At 39.3% G+C, this 22,701-nt stretch overlaps 2 protein-coding genes across 3 annotated transcripts in view; one reads left to right on the forward strand and one right to left on the reverse strand.

Moving 5' to 3' along the window:
- Positions 1 to 241: 241 nt before the first annotated feature.
- The window catches only part of LOC109407566 (phosphoserine phosphatase), a 36,169-nt gene continuing 13,709 nt past the window's right edge, over positions 242 to 22,701 (reverse strand). For both annotated transcript variants that reach the window (XM_019680640.3, XM_062856763.1), the window contains exons 2-5: positions 1,036 to 1,446; positions 698 to 978; positions 468 to 632; positions 242 to 401 (exon numbers count right to left, since the gene is read on the reverse strand). In XM_019680640.3, coding sequence (XP_019536185.3) covers positions 319 to 401; positions 468 to 632; positions 698 to 978; positions 1,036 to 1,446 — 940 coding nt within the window. In that variant the 3' untranslated portion in view covers positions 242 to 318. The remainder of the gene's footprint in view (positions 402 to 467; positions 633 to 697; positions 979 to 1,035; positions 1,447 to 22,701) is intronic.
- LOC109407565 (beclin 1-associated autophagy-related key regulator) lies at positions 13,188 to 19,586 on the forward strand. The gene is made up of 3 exons (XM_019680639.3): positions 13,188 to 13,854; positions 18,033 to 19,087; positions 19,148 to 19,586. Exons 1-3 carry the CDS (start codon positions 13,658 to 13,660, stop codon positions 19,387 to 19,389), a joined length of 1,494 nt encoding a protein of 497 aa, XP_019536184.3. The 5' UTR covers positions 13,188 to 13,657; the 3' UTR covers positions 19,390 to 19,586.

Here is a 22,701-nt window from a genome sequence, read left to right on the forward strand (position 1 = left end):
GGGATCGAACCCAAAACTTTCTGCATAAGATTCAGAAACGGTAGCCACTAGCCCACCAATTCCGTCTGTTAATTCCTAGTAATGTTTATACTAACATGATTTGCATGTTAAGACATAAGATGTGTATGGGAGAAAAGATGAATTGAGTGCGAATTGGTGAGCTCATTCCACGCTATTATTTCAAACCATGTTTCAAAGGAAGGCTCATATTATCCACTAACTCAAATTTAACTACTCATGATTGTTGCGTATAGAAACAATTTATTTACTTAATACTAAAATTTACATGCTAGATCACGATACATATACAACTATCGTCTACCACAGCAAATCAGCAAAATTCGTCACATAATACGTCGCTCGCTTTTGGACCTCCTCCCGCACAGCGTTACCTCCATATCCTGTAGAAATAGTAATACAAATTAATTCACAAACCTCCAACAAAACATTTTCGTCTTTCAACTTACCAATGAAGAAATCCGCTGGCGGGTTGGCTTCCAAATCGGTCATTCCGTCGCCAACCATAGCCACCACCTTGTCGCTGTTGAATCGGCTCTTGATAAGTTTGATTGCCTCTCCCTTGCCTCCGGATTTCGATGTGACCTGGTTGGTGTCGAATCCGGCGTAACTTCCTGTAAAGAGTGATCATGCCATTTGTAACTGTGAGTCGTTTGAGAATTTTGAAAATCAAACTCACCATTGAAGTGGAAATACAACTTGTTGGCAAAGAGATTGCACAGAGGAACCTCCAGGGCGTCCGCCACCGGTTCGATCAGACAGTCGAATCCTCCGCTGACCAGGTAGATCTCGGCACTGTTCTGCCGCAGCTGGTCGATCAGCTCTCGTACGCCGGCGGAAACTGTGCTCGGGTGAGTCTTGAGGAACTCCCGGATCTGTCGCTGCGATGGTTTGATAATGTCCAGACGGCGTTTGAGCGCCTCCTGGAAGGTCATGCTGCCGCCCATGGCTTCTTTGGTTCTGAAATAGACAAGTTTGTGATCAGCTGTGCCTCACGAGTCCCCAAAATCCACTTACAATGCAGCAACTTCGGCACCTTTGCCGCAGAATTGCGCCAGCTCGTCGATGCCCTCCTCGGTGATGATGGTGGAGTCCACGTCGAAGCACACGATTTGCGCCCTCTTGAGCATTTCCCGTGCCTCCTGCGGTCGCTTGGCCAGTTGCTCGGCAGCCGTTGTGCTGCGATCGTTGGTCATCGTTCTGGTACCGGCCTGATGGTTGTTACCGTTGTTGTTGTGCTGCTTACTGCTACCGTTGCTGATGGATTTGAAGATCGGGGGCGCCGGGAGACTGTTCCGTCGGGGTGTCACTTCCACGTGAGGGTTTGATGCTGCACCGATGGTGGCACCGGCTGCCGAAACCACACTGGCCACCGAGTGGTGCGAACTTTCGGCGGCGGAAATGGCCACCAGGCTGCTGAGGAGTGCACTGTGAAAAAAGGAGGATAGGGATGTTTAGAATTTCTGTTTCCGTCTAGTCCACGCCTATTTTGGGCACAACCGGAATTCGATTCCCGGCACACATTCTACGTGACACTATGGTACAAAGGTTGGTCAAAAATTATGATTTTACCGTAGGTTTCTACCCTATTTATTATCGCAAGAGACTTTTTGTTTCGTTTTTGTAGATACGTTCCGAAGGTATCTCAACTCTTTCACTACTAACTGGCAAACAAGTGCCCCCTTGTTGGAGAGGTCCCATATTCTACCTAACTAGGACTTTTCAAGCTTATACCAATACCTATGGGATTTAGAATCAAAGGAACAATGACCCGATTCTTTGAATTTATTAAAGTTGATAAAGGAATATCTAGAATATCTAGAAGAGTTCCCGGACATATGCAGAAAGAAATTAAATAATACCTTTCGGATTTTTTGTTATTGCGAAACGCTCATCGGTGTTTGTAGAAAAATTGCCATCAAAATTTCTTGTAAAATTCGTTGGAAATTCATAAAAAATATATTGAAGGAAATTTTGAAAGAACTTCTGGAGGAACTTCAAGAAGGGTTTTATACGAAAAAGTGCTAAAAGTGGTTGGTGATAAAATGTTTAACAGAATGTATGATAAAGCTTCTTATATTGGATTAAACTTAGAAAACAATCTTCTTGTTACATATTTCATAAGAGTAGGGATATAGTCATCCCTGAAGAGGAAAATGTGATTCTTATGTGAATAGTGCTTTAGTATAAGAAATATTATTTTTGCAATTTCTCATCGTAATAGGCTGTTTTTCCTCGTGAAAATTTGCCAAGAAAAGGCCTACTTTCCCACACTAAATAAGCAGTGCTGTAATGGTTCATTACAGCACTGATTTGCGTTGCGTAATGAACCATTACAGCACTGTTATCAGTTTTGATAAACTTTTTGCACGCAGGTTTGAAAAATTGTGACAACTGCACAGTATAACCTGCTATGATCAGACTTTTTTAAACATGGCTATGAACATCAATGTGAAGTTTGATGAGACAGAAATGTACGACTCGTGCTGTAAAAATCTTCATTCTGAACCTTGTTGCGTAAACTACTATTAGCTGATTGCAGCCGAACAATCGTATCTTATGCTTATTCTTAACATAACATCCCTACTGAAACACTAGTCTTCTCACAGCTTCATAACTAAAGCCTAGCTTTACCAAACACCGTATGTTACAAATGCAAACATAATCGAAAATTTCATATGAGATGCTAGTACTGCATTTTATTAAGGACTAGATACTAGTAACACCAACCTTTGAGCTTGATATGTGACGAGATATGTTTTTTTTACTTTTCTGGAATCGACGGTGAGGATTTTTTCCATTCATGGATTTTGTTATATACCGTGTTTGGTAAAGTTAGGCTTTTCAAACTCCGATCGACATGAAAGTGGATCCGATTTCATTGCTCTGCTTTGTTCTGTGGAGGAATCCACAGAAATATCCCTTTAAGAATTACTAGATAAATCTCTGAAGAAGTATCGAGAAAATAACTGGGAAATCCATTGAAAAAATCCCTAGGCGTATTTCCGGAACAAATCTCAACAGGAATTTCTTGAGGTGTCACTGTAGACATCTCTGGAGGAATCTCTGAAGAATTGCATAGAAATATTCTAGAAATAAATACTGAAGGAATATCTTGAAGAATCACAGAAAGAATTTCTTGGAGAATTGCTAAAGAAATCCTTTGAGAAACCCTTTAAAAATCCGTGGAAAATGGCTAGAGAAATTCCTGGAGAACCCTCCCCCCCCCCTGAAAATTTACTGAAAAATTTCTTGGAAATTTCCAGGAGGAACCCTGGAAAAATTCACGGAATAGTTCTTGAGGGAATTTATATGATATGAAATTTCTAACGGATTTTGTAGAGGAATTTCTTATAGCAAAAATTCCTATAAAAATCTATGAAAGAGTTTGTGGAATAATAATTGAAGGAAGCCCAGGGAATGTCCCTGGCTAAATTCATAGAGAATTTATTCTCGGGAAAATCACAACAAGAATTTCTTGAGGACTACTAGAGAAGTGTTTGATTTTTTGCTTTTATTTTAAATACCTACCTCTGGAGGCAATCTCTGGATGGTATTCCTGAATCCCCAGAAATATTCTTGGAAAACCCCTGGCAGAATACCCTGAAATCTCTGTAGAATTGTCAAAGACATCCCATGAAAAATCATTGAAAAATGCCTGAACAAAATATCTAGAGACATACCCTTGAACAGGGATGGGATCATTCATTTGCAAAGAATTACATTCACTTGCTACTATCTCAGTTCAGAAGCATGCTATCAAAAAACAATGTCTGGATGAGTTTAACTTTGTAGTTTTATCTGAAAGTTTGTCGAATGACATTTGGGTCACACACGCACACCAAAGTCGTGAGCAAGCTATGAAGGCAACTCTCCACAGAGTTGCGTTTGCTGCCTTCTGTTGACTTAATTATTGATGCTACACTAGTACATTGTTCTACAAAGTTTTAGGTAAAACAAAAATAAATATGTGTTCCATACATTGATTTTTGCTACGATGTTTCTGAAGCGAGTTAACAGCAAGTGAATGTAACTGATTGCAAATGAATGATCCTATCCTTGCCCTTGAAGAATTCCTGAAACAATTCCCTAAGCAATCATTGGAGGAACCCCAAAGAAATCCCAAGAAGAATTCCTGGTCGAATCTCTAGAAAAATCTTTTGATCAGTTCTTAGTGGAATTTCAGAAGAAATCTCCAGATGAATTCATGGGGTATCCCTGTAGAAATACCTGGGGCAACTCTGGAAAAACTCACTTAGCAATCCTCTCGAAAATTTTGGGAGAAATGACTGGAGTGATTCCTAGAGGAATTTTCGGGGGAGCTCCTGCGAGATTCCCTTGGAAATTCCCGGAAGAGTTCTTGGATGAATATATGTAGGATTTTTTTAAAAACTCAATTCCTGATCTGGAATCCTCACATGACGAATATCTGCTGAAATACCACGAATCTCTGCTGAAATTCCCGAAGGTAGTCCAGCAGAAATAACCAGATGAATCTCAGGTGGAATTTGTAGATAAAACAACTGAAGGATTTAAGCTATTAGTGGACAAATTGTCAGGAGAAACTTTTAAAGGAATCCTTGGACAAATCCCTGGAAAAACGCTGGAAAAAACCTGGAGAGATCCCTAAAAAAACCCAGAATCCCGAGAGGAAGACCGTGAGGAATCCTTTGGAAAATCACAGGAGGTATTTCTGAAGATTTCCTACCAGGACCAGGAAGTCCTGGATTAATCCTAGAAGAGCGAGCATCCCTGGGGGGAACTCTAGCAGAAACAACTGGAAGAATTCCAGTAGACATTTCCGGAGAAATCTCAGAAGGAATTCCTTGAGGGATCCTTGAAGAAAAGCTGAAGAAATCCCATGAAGCATGTCTGAATTAATCTAATATCTAGAAAAACTTCTTGATAAATTCTTAGTGGCATGCTCCAAAAGATTTCTTAAAGAAATCCCAGTAGAAATACCTGGGATAACTCTGAAAAAATCTACAAAGCATTCTTTACGAAATTCCGGGAGGAATCATTGAGGTAATTTCTGGAGGAATTTTCTTAGAAGCTGCTGCGGGAATCCCTAGGGAATTACCAGAAGAGTTCTTGAATAAATATATGTAGAAACCTTGAAAAATTATTTATTCCTGAACTGAAAGAATTGCTGAAGACAAACATAACAAATATCTTCGGAAATTCCACGACTCTCAGCTAAAATTTGTCGAGGTATTTCAGCAGAAATAACACAGGCGGAATTTCGAACAAAATCTCTGAAGTTCCTGGACAAAATGGCAGGAGGAATTCCTAAAGGAAAACGCTGAAAAAAAAAAAAACTTGGCGAAATCCCCAAAAACTCCTAGAATCCCAAGAGAAAAGCCGTGAGGAAATCTTGGAAGAATATCATCAGGAACTATTGAATAAATTCCAGTAAATCCCATCAAGAATCCCGCCAGACATGCCTGAAGCATTCATATAGCAGGAACAATCCCAGTAGTAGTTTCTGAAGGAATCGATGGAATCATTTGAAACTATTTCTGGAGATGCTCTTCAAGGATTTTTTTTGGAGAAATCCCTTGGGAAATCGCAGGAGGTATTTCAGGAGATATCCCATCAGAAACGCCTGGGTAAACCGCAGAAAGAATTCCGAAACGAGTTTCAGCAGGAATTATTGGAACAATTCAAGCCAGAATTCAAGGTAGAATTCTAGCAGAAATAAGGCGCAGTACAAAATAGTTTAAAAAATACATACAAAAAGTGTTACAAAGTGGGGAGGGGGTCAAAAAATCCCAACTTTAGCGTTTCATAGACATGGATGCTCCCTAACTAGAAGAATCCCAGAAGGAATTTCTGTAACAGTAATTACTAAAGGAATCCATGAAAAACATTTCTTCATGAATTCTTTCAGTAATCATTGCAGAAATCTCTGGTCAAAATATTGGAGGTATTTTTGAAGGAATATTAACAGAAGCTCCTGGGTAAATCCCAGCAGGAATTTCTGGAACTATTTCATTGAAAATCCTTGGATAAATCCCAGGACGAGTTACTGCATGAATTGCAAGAGGAATTATTTACTGAGACGAGATTTGTTATCGTTAAATGAAAAGATGGACACTCCGGTGCCATCTCTTGAGGAGATTTCTAACTTTATGATCACATCAACGGGTAACGTTCGGTATTGGACTTATTCCAGAGATAATTAGGAAAACGAATTTTGAAACAATCTGAAACATTATTGTTTCAAAAGGTTGGATGTGGTAGGGCAGTAGAAGCAGGGATATTTTCGATCACCTGGCAATCGTTTTACTCATTTGTCCATAACTCAGTTCAGAAACCTAATATTGAAATATGGTTTTCGGCAAAGTTGTAGATTACACAGCGCAACACTTTTTTGTCTCAAGAGCAAACTTATGTGTCTCCGAAGGATTTTGCACGGACAGAAATGTTGTCTGGTCGATATAACTTTTTCCATAGTTTTATCAAGCTTCAATGATATTCTTGGTATAACAGCTTCAAATGGTTGCTTCACAATGATTTGATGTTTGCACCAGGCATATTTTTCGTTTGAATCAACGTCATTGAAAATCAACCATCCAATGCCTCAACCAGGCATATATGTCATTACTTGAACCCTCTGGCTGCTGTCTACTCAGCCACAAAGAGTTGATCATCATGGCGGCCGCAGTTTTAGGAGAGGAGTTCATTTCTGTCAAATTCTTTTGAAATCTGGGTGTAGGTATATACCAAAGTTATACTTCTATATTAAGTGTATTTGAATTATTTTGTTTTCAGCCAACAATAATGGTATTTCATAGCTGCCAATTGATCGCGAAGAAAACAAGCTCTCCTGCCTCCACCACGTCTAGCGAACCTAGAACATTGCAGTGGTTGACGAATTAGCTCGGACTTTGATAATAGGGTCCTAAAATTAAAGACGAAATCTCGCTTATATTGAATAATACGATCAAGCATGGTATTCTAATCGGAATTGTACTTTACTCGAACTTGAAAAACAAAGGAATAATGAGAAAATTCGAAATAAGTAAAATGGTAAATAGTTCTACTTTGACATTTGAGGTCAACCTTGTGTGACTGAGCTCGACATTTTTCGCACTGGGATTTCAAAAATGTTCCTATCTGACATACACGGTGAAAAAAAATCATTCAAAGTATGTGTTATAAACTAGGGACGAGACAAAAGGCTAAAAAAACAAAAATTATATATTTTCGACTATGGTTAATAAAAACGTCAAAAAATGAGTAAATATGTACTCTTGAACCATATATTGTGGTTTAAAACAAGAATCCCGATAGGACTTTAGGAGCCTATTATCACAAGCCAATTAAGTTCTAATATCAGTAAACATTATTTAAACAATAATTTTATTTACGCCTTTATCCTAAATATAGGACTTTTAGTGATTTCAGGCCAAACATTTCAATAGGTCCTATCTGCATTTGAGAGGCTCTCTTTGTTCACTTTCTCTTTCAATTATTGCAATGTAATGGTACACTTTTCAACTATTTTTGCAGTACAAATCAAAAGACGATTGTTTTGACCATCGATCAATGCAAGGAGACAATCATAATACAAATAAACAGCTGAGATATTAACGAAAGAGAGGGAAACCAAAGAGAGCCTCTCTTCCGCAGATTGGACCTTTAGACATGTTTGGCCTGATTTAAGAAATAATAAAAAACATCATTTCAGTAACAAATTTTGAAAACGACGTATAATCAATGGTGTAGCATTGATTATACGTCGTTTTCAAAATTTGTTACTGATTTGACCGATTCTCAGTATATGCTTAAACCAACCATCCGATATAGTTAATTCAACCCTCAAGTTGAGGGTTAAGTTAAGCATAAACATGCTTGACTCCACCATGAGAAAAGTGAGCTGTCAAACCATCAACCATAAATATTGTTGAAGTAAGCATAATATGGTTGAATGAACCATATTTCTTGCTTAAATCAAATCTTCAATTCTGTGTAATTCAAGCATCCGTTATTCTTCGACCTATAATATTATGCATGATACAATCTCAAAAAAGGATTATATAAAAGTCAGTGCACAAATATGCTTGTTTGGGACCGTAATATGATTGACATAACTTTATATTTTTCTCCGTGTGGGCCGCTGAATCCGAATCCGGGCTCAGATTTGCTCCAACACGTCACAATTTTGAGCTATACCTCAATTTATAGGGCAAAATATGCGATTTTGGGCTTTTTTGACTGCAAGCCATTAAGCATGGAAATATTTTTATAAGCAATCAAAAGGTTGATTGGTCAATTGACATCTAAATTAACGACTCTTGCAAAATATTTCGTTTTACCTAATCCAATTTAATAGATTTAAGCATTTCATGTTAGTATGAAAACTTGCATGCAACTTTTGGAGGGTGACTTGTATGGGAAATATCGTACCTAACATAAATCGCTTAAAACTGTCAAATTCGATTCGGTAAAACGAAATATTTTGCATGAGTCGTTAATTCAGATGTTAATTGATCAATTAACCTTTTGATTGCTTAAAAAATATATTTCTATACTTAATGGCTTGCAGTCAAAAAAGCCCAAATTCGCCTATTTTGCCGTATAAATTGAGGTATAGCTCAAAATTGTGACGTGTTGGAGCAAATCTGAGCCCGGATTCGGATTCAGCGGCCCAAAATCTGTCAGAGACACATAAGTTTGCTCTTGAGACAGACCAAAAGTTCATTTTTGTTTCGCTGTGTTATTATTTTTCCTACAATTATCACCATAGACGCCATATTCTAACTCTTACATATACGGCGCTAGAGCGCTAGTACCACCTACTCAAAAAAATCCGAAAAATCCGATCATTTAGTATGAGTAGGTGGTACTAACACTTTTACGATGTAAATATTAGAGTTGGAATATGGCGTTCTTGATGATAATTGTAGGTAAAACACTAATCTATAACTTTGTCGAACACAAAATTTCAAAATAAGGCTTCTGAACTGAATTATGAGCAAATGAGTCAAATGAATGCCAGGTGATCGAAAACATCCTTGAGTAGAAGAACAAAAACTTTATCTTGTACCGGCTTTTCGAACCCTCTAAGCAGAATAACCTCTTCGAATGTGTGTAATCACTTTTGTACCTTTCAACAAGGCGGAATTGAAAGGTACAAAACTGATTGCACTCATTCGAGCAAAAGCTTAATTAGTTTTTAAAAGATGTAGGCCCTTTTCAATTGTGACGTGAGTTCGATTCGTTACAAAATTTGTATAAGACACCAAATCTGCCCCTATTCGCAAAACAGTTCCATGTTTGCCGGGTTTCCTATTCACATGGGACTGTTGTGCAAATGGGGGCAAATGAGGACATCAACTAAAATAGAAATTAAATAAATAGTGATATGGCTAAGGGAGAAGCAAATTTTAGTTTTGGTTCAAAATGAGCTGACAAAAATCGGAGGCTGATAAACAAGAGTAACCACTGGACATTGGGCATTAATATGAATATCCTTAAGAATTGCGAATGCTTTTCAAGAAAGAATTTTGAAATCTCTAGAAAAAAAAAATGGCACAATTCCTGAAATATTTAAAAAAGAAACGTATCTCTATAGAAAAAAATATGCCGTCAAAAGAAATTTCAAATTTTTTTAAACAGAATCTCCTTTAATGATTTTTAGGTTGAATTTCCAGATTCTTGAAAGAATTCCCAAAAAAAAAAAAAAATCTGTGAGGGAATTCCTGCTTGTTTAGCTGTAAGAAGTCCCTGGACATTATTTATGAAGACATTCTTGCGTTCAAACATAAAGTTGATAACTTCAGACAATCTTAGACAATTTCCAATCGGTGTCATAATCCATTTATTTCAATCGATTTACTAACAAAGATGGCAAATAAAATTCTTCAATAATTACTAGAGAAGCTACGGAACTATTTGTTCCGTTAGATATTTTATTCAAATTAACCTGAGTACATTGGCAGGGCGGTTACAGAAGTGCCGATTTGAAAACCGCAAAATCCGCTCCAAGTCACACTGTATCACACAATCTTTCTATACCACAACGTAGGCTAAGTTAGACATATCTCTGTACAGTAATTGGTTTTAATAGAAAATAAATATGTAAACCGAAGTGTTTCTACTCTTTGCCGTACGGAATCGAGCCACCTCCCACTTGCTTGATCATATGGTTTTAATCAAAATCATATAAAGCCAGCACATTTCAGAGATAAATTTATTTTAACCTTTATTATTATTCCACTTTAAATGATAACTTCTACATCACGTAAGAGTTTAAAAAAGGCTTGCAAATTGGCTAAAGTTTCTTAAATTAGAATCAAAAGTTTTGGATCAATAGTTCTTTGATTGATTATCAATCAGGGTGCCTACTATTTTACAAGAATGAAACTTGCTTTCTCTGTTACAATTCCGATAAAGGCAAAACTTTTGTAATAATTTAAAGCCAATAAAAATTATGAAAAAAAAAACTGGAGTACCTTAGTTCCAAAAGATTGTGCGGGAGAATTGAATGAAAATTTTAAGAAACTTTTTGGAAAAAATATGGATCACTTTCTGCCGAAATTTATTTTGTGGATATACATACAAATGAATACAATTTAATGATTAGATCACCAAGAAATTTTATTCCTTTGGGGGATGTTTCTAAAATATTTTCAGAAAAAAAAATTCTGGGAAAAGTTACTGTACGGTAAGCAAAAGATGTGTAGAAAAGTAATCATTCATTAGAAGTTTATGATAAGAGTTTCTGGCCGCACCACGCCCTTGGAAATTTAGTGAAAATGTCAGTATAAATGTCCGAAAAGGATTTCTTAAAGTATTCTGCAAAAAAAATCTACCGAGAAACCCTTTAATAATTGTACCCACAACTGTACCCTTGTCAAGGAGTGTTCCGATTTGAAATCAAACAGAAAATTTACCATACTTACTTGATCTCGGGAATAAGACAGAAATGGTCTCAAGAGTTTACTAAGAAAATCAGAAAAGGATCTTGCCAGTTTGACCAAATTGAGGGCAACTTATCTAGTTATCCAAGCTGCCCGAATAAAAAATACAGTAGAAAAACCGAATGTTGTATTGTAACAGTACTATTTAGAACCATATTGTACCAATAAACACCACTGTAAAAATAAAAAATACAAAAACAATAAGATGTAATGTAAACACCATACAGTGAATTGTAAATAAGATTTTTACAATATACTATACGGGTTGTTAAGTATCGTAACAATATAAAAAAATATTTTTCTCCATATATATTTTTTTACAAAACCATACATTTTATTGTAAATGAATTGTTAGAAATACTGATACGTGGGCTTTAATATACCGTACATTGTATGGTACACGTATGGTTTCAAACAATAAAATGTACCGTAAATATATTGTTTTTAATTGAATTTCACTTCTGGTTATAAATTTAATCATGGTTTTGGAATGGTTCTCTGTTGTTATGTTGTATTGTTTTACATTAGATAAACCATATAATGTTATATTATCTCCTCATGTTCCTTCGTTAATGGCAGTTCTAGCCAAACTAACCTAAACTCGTCTAAGTCTGAGTAGTCTCTGATTACATTAACAGTTGAAGCTTAGGCTCCCATGCCCCACCAGCCAGATAACCGGGTTTTGCAAACTAAGCATTATTCGTGGCAACACTTTGAGCGGCATGATGGAACTATGCCGAGCGCGCTAAGTGTTATTAGACCACTAATGTAGTTGCATGAAGTGGGTGACGAGGTACATAAGTATCATTACAGCGTGCTTAACCGTTATTGCAATATTGAGGCTCCAGTTTGACTGAACTATGAAATATGTACATAACAACTCACGAGAAAACTGTCAAGTTTGATTCAACTATAAGTTAGGTTAAAAAGCGAAGACGAGCGTATATCAGAAGTCGTTTCAGTGTCCAGTCCAGTCCTTATGTTAAAAATGGCTCTACGTCAAAAATAAATCGCATTTAATTCGGTTGTGGTACAAGGCAAGTTCACATGAGAGAAGAAGAGAAAGAATAGTGTTGAACTCATCCACTGATTTACGGTAATCTGGCCTGCGTCTTTCCGGGTTGACCTACATTCGTATTCCTCTCATCGCACTCTACATACCTAGCCCGCCATATCTCTTGGATATGCAATCCTTAGGACACCTGGTTTACCACTATGTATTTAAACATTTTATTGACTTTAAAAAGATGTTTAAACTTATTCACTTTTTTCTCTTTCATTTCCTTTGCAACAAAAATGTCACGAACAACAACAAAACAAAGCACGGAAAAAATCATAAACTGCATAAATAATTAAAAAAGCACGGAAAAAGATTGTTTCGGAATAGTGAATGGTTCAAACGTAAGAAAAACAGTATAATATATTGTTACATAAAGATCGGATGTAAATGTATAGTAGCTACCAATGTGTACAGCTTTTAGCGAACCATTCCATTACAATACACTATATTGTAGCTGGTACACTGTATGGTAGAGGAATGGTTTTCACCAAATACCCTATGGTTAGTTTTTATCCGGGAGGCTTTATCGTTTTTTTTTTTTGAAAACTGCCCAAAAAATGTCTCATAAAAACACAATACATTCTATTGATTATCGCGAAAAAATGTATGGAAATTTTCTCCAAATTTTATGGTTTAGATACATAAGGACCACCATTTTTTATTGTAAAAGTGCCATTTACCATTCGCCGAATGGTATAGAACAATAGAGGAGATGGTGAATATGCTGTACAAATTACAATACGTTTCATTGTGAATAATTTTAGTAAAAATAGTGTTGTAACAATACAATTAAATAACAATAAAAATAAATTTTATCGTATTTTTATGATATTTTTTATCAGGGTTCTCTATTCTTGTAGCGAAATCAGGAATATTAATAGATGTATTCAACTTTGCAACTCCATCCATGTTTTGTGCAAGTATTCATGCTATGCTATGCTACGCAATTTTGTTAAAAAATCACAAGTTCCTGTGGAAAATGATTTCACTCGAAATTTCAACCATCACAATCATCCCACTCCCGCGTAGCTGCTAGTCACCCTATATCCTGCACTGGGTCACGTTCACGCGAACCGTTATCTCCCGTCAGCTGAGTCATCAGCTGATCGGTGCGCCTGTGTTGGTGACTGCCTGCGCCTGCTTGACAGCTGTTTGTTTCGCTCTTTGTCGCACCACCGCCTCAAAGCGGTGTTCGCTCATCAGTTTCACTCTAGCTACCTAGTAGCGTTCGCGTTGTTCACAGTGGCGCAGTCAATCGAGTCCAGTCAGTCAGTAGGTAGTAGTAAATAAATAACAAGCTTGGCTGGTTGCTCGCGAACCAGGAAAATCACTAATGAAACGTAGTTAGTTGTTGAGTAGTGGTTTATTATTAGGGTTTCTCCGTTTTATTATACCTACGCGTTCAGGGTCCGAAAACGGACGGATCCATCACGTCACAAAGATTCGTGATAAATAGTGAAAAATATTGTGGACGAGTCGTGTGTGGAAACGTTACCCTGTTTGTCTTCGAGGGTGGAAGCTGCTCCGTGAAAGTGAAACATCTCAACCATCAAGCTTGAAGCACAAGCCAGGAGGAGCGTAATAAATTTGCGCAGTTTCATCATCCTCGCCCGAAGCGCGACTGCGGACCACTACCACTCGGTGTAACCCAATGGCCATCAGTCTGATGTCGGACGAAGGGGCTCCGGAAAATTTCCACCTATCCTTCACCAACGACGATGACGATTCGAACCTGAGCGCTAGCGCTATGCGCTGTCCCCTGTGCAACTACTCGCGGCGTCAGTTCCACTGCAAATCGTGCATCCGCAAGGGGGATTTCATCCACTCGACGCATCACATACTGGAGAGGTAAGGCGAAGAGCGCGCGGGGGTGGTGGGTTTCTTTCTCAGGGTGTCTACTCTTGTGTTTTGAGTTTTAAAGAAAAAAATGTAGTTATTTAGAACATTCGGATTTTTGTTTTAGTTCTCCGGCCTAATCTGAGAAGTTTAATTTTAGTTATTAATACTTTCAGCTGCCCTTCTTTAGTCTCACTTGAGGCTAAATAAGGACGAGATTATGAAAATGATGTTGATTAGTTTAAATTTTCACCTATATGGTTTCGCATTATGCGATTTATACAGTGTATTCTGTGTATCCACGCCTTCGGCGTTTTCCAATCGATACCGATCTGGTTTTGTTGCTGCTGTTCTTTGTTGTGCTGTTGTTGCGAAGAGTTTAATCTTGCCTAGTTTGGGTAGTGGCTACGGTTAGGATAGCTCAGATCAATCTTCAGCATAAAAGAACAGCAACGATCAATCTTTGCAGACTTATGCAAAATGGTACAGCCCAAGTGGCCTTGGTCCAAGAACCTTACTTCCGTAAGGGGAATTTCTATCTAGGAAACCTTGTGAACCCGGTGTTTGCTATTTTCAATAAAATATGAAATGGCAAACTCGCGTGTCATGCCTCGAGCCTGTGTGCTTGTCAACAACGCAATAGTTGCTACACTCATCTCTGAACTAACCACCAGAGAAGAATGTGCTATCACAATTGATGTATCTGTTGGAAACCTCAACAGGAAATACGTCTATTGTTCGGTTTATTTTCCGCTTGATGAACCATCCCCTACGGATGCTTTCAAACAAGTCATCGCATACTGTAATTCAAAAGACCTTCCGCTAATTGTTGGCAGTGATGCTAATGCTTATCATATCTTCTGGGGCAGCTCAGACATTAACTTGAGGGGCTTCAGTTTGATAGAGTTCTTAAGTAGTACAGATCTTGCATTACTTAACATAGGCAACCGCCCAACCTTCATGGTATCTGCTAAAGAGGAAGTGTTAGACATAACGCTTTGCTCTAGTAGAATTAGTCACGAGCTGATCAATTGGCATGTGCCAGATGAAGAATCTTTATCTGACCATCGCTACATCTTTTTCGAACTTCGCAACTTTGGCGTTTCAGGAATCCCCGGTCAACCAACTGAAATCCCTTTACTGATTTGGTTGCAGCCAAATTTCATGGATACTCACCATCAATTGACACTCCAAGTGATTTAGATGATGCCGTTGATACTACAACGGCCTTCATCATGGAAGCTTTTGAAGAAGCTTGCCCTCTGCGGTCTGTGAAGACCACAAAAGGAACCCCTTGGTGGAACTCTGATCTGGCGAAACTCAGGAAACAATGTAGAAAGAGTTGAAGGAAGAGACGACGTTCGGCTGGTTCGGAGGCTTTCAGATCGGCTCGAAAGGCCTATCAGAAAGCTCTTCGGTCTGCTGAACGATTCGGCTGGAAAAACCATTGTTTGAACAAATGTCTCCAGTTTGAGTGAAGTCAGTCGGTTAAACAAAATCATTGCCAAATCTAAGGATTTTCCGAGTGAACGAACTTCGTTTGACAAATGGCGATCTGACTTCCTCTGATGAGGAAGTTCTGGAATGCTTATTTAGCACACACTTCCCCGGATGTGTGGATATTACATTTTCGGATGAACCTAATGTCTTTTCTTGTAGTTATGATTCTTTAGCTTCGGCTTGGAGTATCATAACTTTAGAATCGATTGAATGGGCACTTCATAGCTTTGCTCCTTTCAAATCTCCTGGAGCAGATGGGATTTATCCTATTTTGCTTCAGAAGGGATTTGATCATTTCAAACATCTTTTGAAACAACTACTTGTTTGTAGTTTTGCTACAGGCTATATTGCCAAATCCTGGCGGGATATTACTGTAAAGTTTATTCCGAAAGTGGGTCGTGCGTTGTATGAAGAAGCAAAGAGCTTCTGACTTCATTGGGTGTTTTCTCGAGATATCGAGAATGTCTTTGACAACGTGCCTGGAAGCCGCTCTGAGTCATGGTATATCTCCAATGATTTCCAATTGGATTCACCAAATGCTCAAAAACCGATATCTCTTTTCGACATTGCGTCAACCAGCGATTAGGAAATTGAGTGTTTGTAGATGCCCCCAAGGGGGAGTCTTATCACCACTTTTGTGGAATCTTGTAGCAGATACGCTATTGAGGCAACTCAATAAAGGCGGTTTTACTACTTATGGTTTTGCCGACAACTATCTAACATTGTTAGTCGGTATGTGCATCAGCACCCTTTACGACCTGATGCAAAGCGTCCTTCAGGTAGTTGAAGGTTGGTGTCCTAAATATGGCCTTTCGGTTAATCCGTGTAAAACATTTGTTGTTCTTTTCACGAAAAGGTGAAGCCATAATGGCGTTCGATCTTTGCGTCTCCTTGATTCTGAAATCGATGTGACTGATGAACAGGTAAAGTACGTTGGAGTTATTCTTGATTCCAAGCTTTCCTGGATAGCTCATATTGAGTTCAGAATCAAGAATGCTTAGATGGCCTTCGGGCAATGCCGGCGAACCTTTGGTACAACTTACGGTCTAAAGCCCAAGAACATCAAATGGATTTACACAACTGTTGTTCGTCCAATATTGGCCTATGGATGTCTTGTGTGGTGGCAAAAGGGCGAAGTGAGAACGGTCCAATCAAAATTAGGCCATCTCCAAAGGATGTGCTTAATGGCGATGTCTGGAGCGTTCTCTTCAACTCCCACGGCAGCGCTCGAAGTGCTCTTTGACGTTGCTCCACTACACATTCATCTCAAAAAAGAAGTACTCTCTTGCACTTACCACCTATCGGTATTTGGTTTACTAGAGGAAACTCCTGTGAACCGCAAATCAACACACACCCTGTTGTTTCCATTTTTGGTGGATTGGGGCAAAGTTGTGCTTGCTCCAAGTGATCTTACAATTGCTTGTAATTTTCCATATTAGTCATTTTATAGAAATTCCTTCCCGGGAAAAGTGGTATCTTTGTGCTTTGGTTCGGACTCAGCACAAACAATACTGGAATAGTTTGGAGTCATGTCAACAAACAAAATTGAATTGTACTGAGTTATCTTCAAGGGTGGTGAAGTATCTCACAAATCTGTCTAAGCAGAATTTCAGCATGCTGGTCAAAGCATTGACTGGCCACTGCCGACTCAGCTATCACATGGCGAATAGTCAGCAAGCTGATTTATTTGTATGCGATAGCTGTGAATCCGATTATGGAACTTCGTATCATTTGATAACGTGTATAGTTTTTGCGCAACTGCGTTTCCGGGTACTCGGTAAACACTTATTAAGTGAAACTGACTTCAGAAACCTGAATCTCCACGATGGTCTGTTGTTCTTGACCCGCTATAGGCTCTTTGTACGCTTTATGCGTTATTACAGTGCCCTTTTCAGGAAGGGCAAAAGGCATATTGAAGCGAAGTAGAAAAGGGATATTGAATCGATCACATACTTGCATGAACAGGTCAAAGACTCTTCGGTGTCTTCATCGAGATCTCGACTAGGTGACTTGACTGATGAGCATGGTAATCAAACGTAAAAAGCTCATAAACCCCAACTTCATTAGCCTGTTTCCGGTCACCTATGGTAACCTGAAGCTTTCCGGTATCAACCAATGCAATGTCAATAACAGGAGAAAATCGTTTAGTAAGTCGTTGATGATAACTATGGAATAATTAGTGTCACACATTCCTCCTAGAATTCGTTTAGGAGCCAATTTCTTTTGGAAGCTAAAAGTGACAAACGATTTCTAAACATTTTTTTATAATTTCGCAAAACTAAATCACAAGGAAATTGGTTGAAAAATGCTTCTGAAATTTTGTCGGAGTTCTATCAAAGAATCCTACAGCTGAAGAGCTTGTAAAGAAGGATTAACTCCAGAAGAATTGAGGAAGATATCTCACAGTCGTTGTTTATCCAGAATCGATTGTAGTTGTTTGTGTCCAATTTAAGGAAATACTAAGAAAATCTAGGAATCTCAGTCTGAATGTTTGAAATAATTTGTGTTGGAAATTTCCAGCTCCTACAAACTTTTTCAAGTTTTTCTGTATAAAAACTCAAGAAATATTGAATGCCTAAAACAGTTTTGAACGCTTTTCGCGTCAGTGAGTAGACACTCTGTTCACATGGTAGGTCATTGAAAGTGAATTACAGTTCAGTATCATAAAACTAATCAATCCACTTCCGCAGATTCTCCGAAAAGCAACTCCGTCACATGAACCTAAAGTCCGCCCATGCCGTCCTGGAGTGCAAATGCGTAAAACTGCTGGAACGCCGGAGGCTCAGCTGTCAGCTGCGGGCGGACATCAAACAACGCACGGAAAACATCGGCACCATCCGGAAGCTGATGGCTCAGAAGCGTGACAACGTGACCCGCCTGCAAGCGCTCAAGAAAGAACTGCACGAATCGAACCGATTGCTGCGGATGAAGTTACCCCGTTGCGACGACAAGGTCAAAATGATTGGCGACTATGTGCTCTCCAAGTTGGAACAAAGCGAACGACGCCGGGCCAGTTTGAACGAGCTACAGGACAAACTGAAGCAGCTACGGAGGAGCAATATCGAAAAGTTGATTCGATACATATTCCCCATTTCGCAGGCCATAAGCAACAAGAGTAGTTTCTCCAGCAGCGATGGCGAAAGTAAGCATACGATCAGTGAAATCTCGGATGCCACCAGGACGGCATACGTTCGAGGGAAATGGGTCCTGCAGGACAGCTTCGGAGAAATCCAGCACATCATAGTGGCTCCTGCTCTGCCAGGAAATGGGAACTATTCGGCGTACAACGACTGGGCCACGGTAAACCCGGCCACGGATGTCAGTTCCACCGGAAGAAGCGAAGACTCCGTTCGGAACATAGCCAGCCGAAATCCTGCTCACACAATCGCTGCGGCACTGACCTACACTGCCCAGCTAGTGCAAATCATCTACTACTACCTGGACATCCGTCTGCCGTACAAAGTGTCCTACAGCGATTTCTGCACAACCGCTCTCTCGGAGGCACAATTCAACCGGAAGGTCGCCCGGCTGAACGCCAACATTCTGTATCTCTGCTACACGCAAGGCTGTCGCTTGAACGAGCTGCGACCAACCCATACGCTTGAGAACATGCAAAGGCTGATGAACTCTCCCCAGGTGGATCTGGGCCGCTTCGGTCCGATGGACCGAAATTTCTGTCTCAATGAAATGGCAGATTCTGCGTTGACGCAGCATCTGGGCATCGGGGAGGACTCCGATTCCGATGGTAAGTCTCAACCACCAAGTTATTTTCGCCCCAAGATATTACCACCCGTTCCCATTGCAGACGAATCCAACATCCACCAGGAGTGGGAAGCGGTTCCGAGTAATCTGCCGGCGCCCCCGGTGGAAGCCAACATTCTACTGCTGGCCGGGACAACGGCCTACGGCAATACTCATCAGCATCATCATCATCATTACCAGACGCAGCAGCAGCAGCACCATCACCAACCAACGACGGCTAGTTTGATGACGAGTGCGGTCGCTTCGGTGACGTCCTTCTGGAAGGGATGGACCGGTGGGAAGTAAACGCGGGGAGGATGATTCCGTTCCACCGGATCGGAATACGGATGAGATACGGCGACTAAAAGCAAGGAAGCTTACGGAAACGAATGCTAGAGTGATTTTGTTCGTTACAATTTTATCCGCCATTAACTGAACACATATTTTATTTTTGTATATCGCATAGACTAATAAATTTGCATTATTTGCATTTTCGGAAGCTATATTCAAAGAAAACGGATTACGTTATTGCGTTGAAGATTTCCAATGATTTCTTTCCTCAATCAATTGCCTTAACGTAGGCGCCATTAAAGATTGGTCTGCAATTTCTTAGCAGTTCATGAAGTTTTCCAAAGATTTTTAAGAATTAACCTCTTACCGGCGATTTCTTCACCTCGGCTTAACCGGTAAGCCAGGCTTACCCATATAGTTAACGCTTAAGCAAGGGTGAACATATCGGCCCTTAGAATCCCAGTTATTCCTGAAAGAAACGCAGTACGAATTTCGGAAAGAAATACCGGGGGTATTCTCGAAGGAATTCATGGATGGATTCCTTAACAAATCTGTAGATGAACTCTTAAAGGATTTCTTGGAGATAATTGTGAAAGAATTCATGGATGACTTCTTGGAGAATTTCCTGGCTTCGGTATGGATTCCTCTAAAATTATCTTAAAGAATTCCTGGAGGAATTGAGATAATCCAAAAAATCTCTCAACCTGGAGAAATTCTTAGTTGCTGATGAGACTAGGATAAATGTGTAAACACACGTTCTGTGTATAATGTTAAGCGTGCATAAAGTACCGTCGTCCATTAAACGGATACAAATACATTTAGACATGTCAAAAGAGCGCAGGCAAAGGTCTGCCAAGAATTGAAATAAAACGGAAACTTCATTCCTATCTGAAACACGAACAGCTACAGTCCAGTTTATTTCTCCCGTTCACAAATTACCAATTTCACAAGTTTTGATCAGTCGCGTACATCCACCTCGTTTTGACCGTAAATCGGCACTCTTATTTTAAAACCTTTTACGGACTTTACAGTTGCATCCCTGGAAAAGTTTATGGAAGGATATCTGATATTTCTGAAACCCCTGAATATTGAATTCCCGAGAGAAATTTCTGAAAGAATCACTAGAAAGATTTCTAGAGAAATCCTTGAAGGAATTTCTGAAAGTATACCTTGAGCAATACCTGGAGGAATTTAAGGGGGAATCCCTGGAGCAATTCTGGGAGAAATCATTGGAGAAATTTCTGTAAAAATCTCTTAAAAATTCGTAGACAAATTTCTAGAGGAATTCTTGGCGAAATCCCTGGAGGAATCCCTAAAGTGATGAAGGAACTTCTGGACGAAATCTTATCGTAATCTCTGGAGAAATTCCTGAAGAAATTTCTGAAAGTAGGTATATCTGGAGGAATTCTTGGAGTAATCCCTGGAGGAATTACTGAAAACATTCCTGAAGAAATCAGTAGAGAAATTCCTGAACAAATGCCTAGATCAATCCCTGGCAGAATTTCGTGGATGTATTCCTGGAGGAATCTCTAGACGAATTCTGGGAGGAATTCCTGGAAGAATTGTCGGAGCAATCCCGTAGGAATTTCTGGATGAATCCGTGGAGGAGCTCTTGAAGGAATTCGAGCAGGATAGCCTGGAGAAAACCCTGAAGGAATTTCTGAAAGTATACTTGGAGGTATTCCTGGAGCACTTCCTGGAGAAATTTCTGGTTGAATTCTTGAAGAAATCGTGAAGTAATCCCTGGATGAATTACTGGAGGGATCCCTGGAAGAATTCTTGTTGGAATCCTTGAAGCAATTGCTGGAGTAATCTCAGGAGAAGATCCTAGAGGAATGCCTGTAGGAATTTCTGGACAAATTTCTGGCGGAATTCCTGGAGGAATTCCTGGAGGAATTCCTGGAGAAATTTCTGAAGAAGTTCCGTGATAAATTCCTGGAGGAAATCGTAGGAAACGGTTTTTTTTCCTGGGGATTTCCCCTTCGGAATTGTCCAAGAGTTGCTTGACGCTTCCATAAAGTTTTTTTCTGAGGTACCTTCTGGAATACGTACTCGGAGTTTATTTTTAAACATCTTTAGGAAATCTCAAGACACTTATCTGTAAACATTTGGAATTCGTCAAGATTCCTTAAGGATTTCTTCTTGCTTACTCCTAAAACATTTCTGGGATTCATAGGTAGTCTCGTAGGACACCGCTCAGTTATCTCTTCAGAACGTCGGCTGAGGTGGCCCATTCTCCATCAAATGGGCGATTTGTGCCTCTATCTCTTAGAATTCCTTGAGAAGATTTTGTTTGGATACCTCCTTGAAGAGTTGCTGACCCTGGAGTTTCTCCAAGAGTTTCTCCAAGAGTTTTTCTAGGTTTTAATCATGTGTCACTTTTTTAATTCCTCCAAGATTTATGCTTCAAGGTTGTGGTTTCCAGTCTCATATGCTCAAAAACGAGTTCTGCGCAATCATCCGACATTTCGGAAACATTTGTTGTGCCTTTTACACAGGAAATAACAATGATGTAGCCATGGATGGATGGATCGATCCGGCTCGCTGGAATGAGGTGCATTCTATTTGGCGCAACTTTCACACCTAATAAGTATTGTTTGTGTCTTAATGGAGCCCTCCATATTGAAGAATTTATTCTGGGTTTTACTCAAACGATCCTTGAGTTCAATAAGATGTCCTTTCAGAAAAAAAAACACCTTGGAGTTTCTCCGGGAGTTTCTTCAGAATTTCCCACAAGAATTCCTCCAAGATTTTTCAACTGTAATTTCTTTAAAGATTCACCCAGAAGCTCCCCGCTCTTTATTGGAATTTCTGCAAGAGCTTTTCTAAGATTCCATAAGGAATTCCTTCTAAGATTCATCAAAAAGTTCCTTCTGTTATTCTTTCAGGAAATTCTTTTGGGATTGTGTACCGAAGATTTTCAAAAAAAAAACTCTTACTTCTAGTACTTCTAGAGATCGCTCTAGGGATCTTTAATGAGTTGATTCTGGAATTGATCAATAAATTCGCTCCTGGATTCCTCCAACCTTCTTAAGAAATCTTCCGTCACTAGTCAAAGGGTTGGTCAAATCTAGCCGTACGACCGATCATCTCCCTCAGACTTGTGCTGTGTTTCATCGTTTATAATGAATCATCATCATCATCTTCTTCCAGCTTTTTTTTCTCGAATCCCTTCAGAACTTCCTTTTGAAAATTCTCCTGAAATATCGTATGAAAATACTTCGGCTTTTCGGAACCTTTCAGAATTATAATTATTATTATTACTTTATTAAAAGAGATTTTCAGCCCTAGGCTGGTTCATCTCTAAGCATCTTTCAGAAGAATCTA

The sequence above is a fragment of the Aedes albopictus genome, chromosome 3, assembly GCF_035046485.1.
Source record: "Aedes albopictus strain Foshan chromosome 3, AalbF5, whole genome shotgun sequence".
NCBI classification, from domain to species: Eukaryota; Metazoa; Arthropoda; class Insecta; order Diptera; family Culicidae; genus Aedes; species Aedes albopictus.

Excerpts from the sequence above, each read along its gene's own strand:
- LOC109407565 (XM_019680639.3), top strand. The coding sequence starts at position 13,658 with ATGGCCATCAGTCTGATGTCGGACGAAGGGGCTCCGGAAAATTTCCAC. Across the intron at positions 13,855-18,032 it reads ACGCATCACATACTGGAGAG|ATTCTCCGAAAAGCAACTCC; the intron begins GTAAGGCGAAGA and ends CCACTTCCGCAG. Across the intron at positions 19,088-19,147 it reads GGAGGACTCCGATTCCGATG|ACGAATCCAACATCCACCAG; the intron begins GTAAGTCTCAAC and ends TTCCCATTGCAG.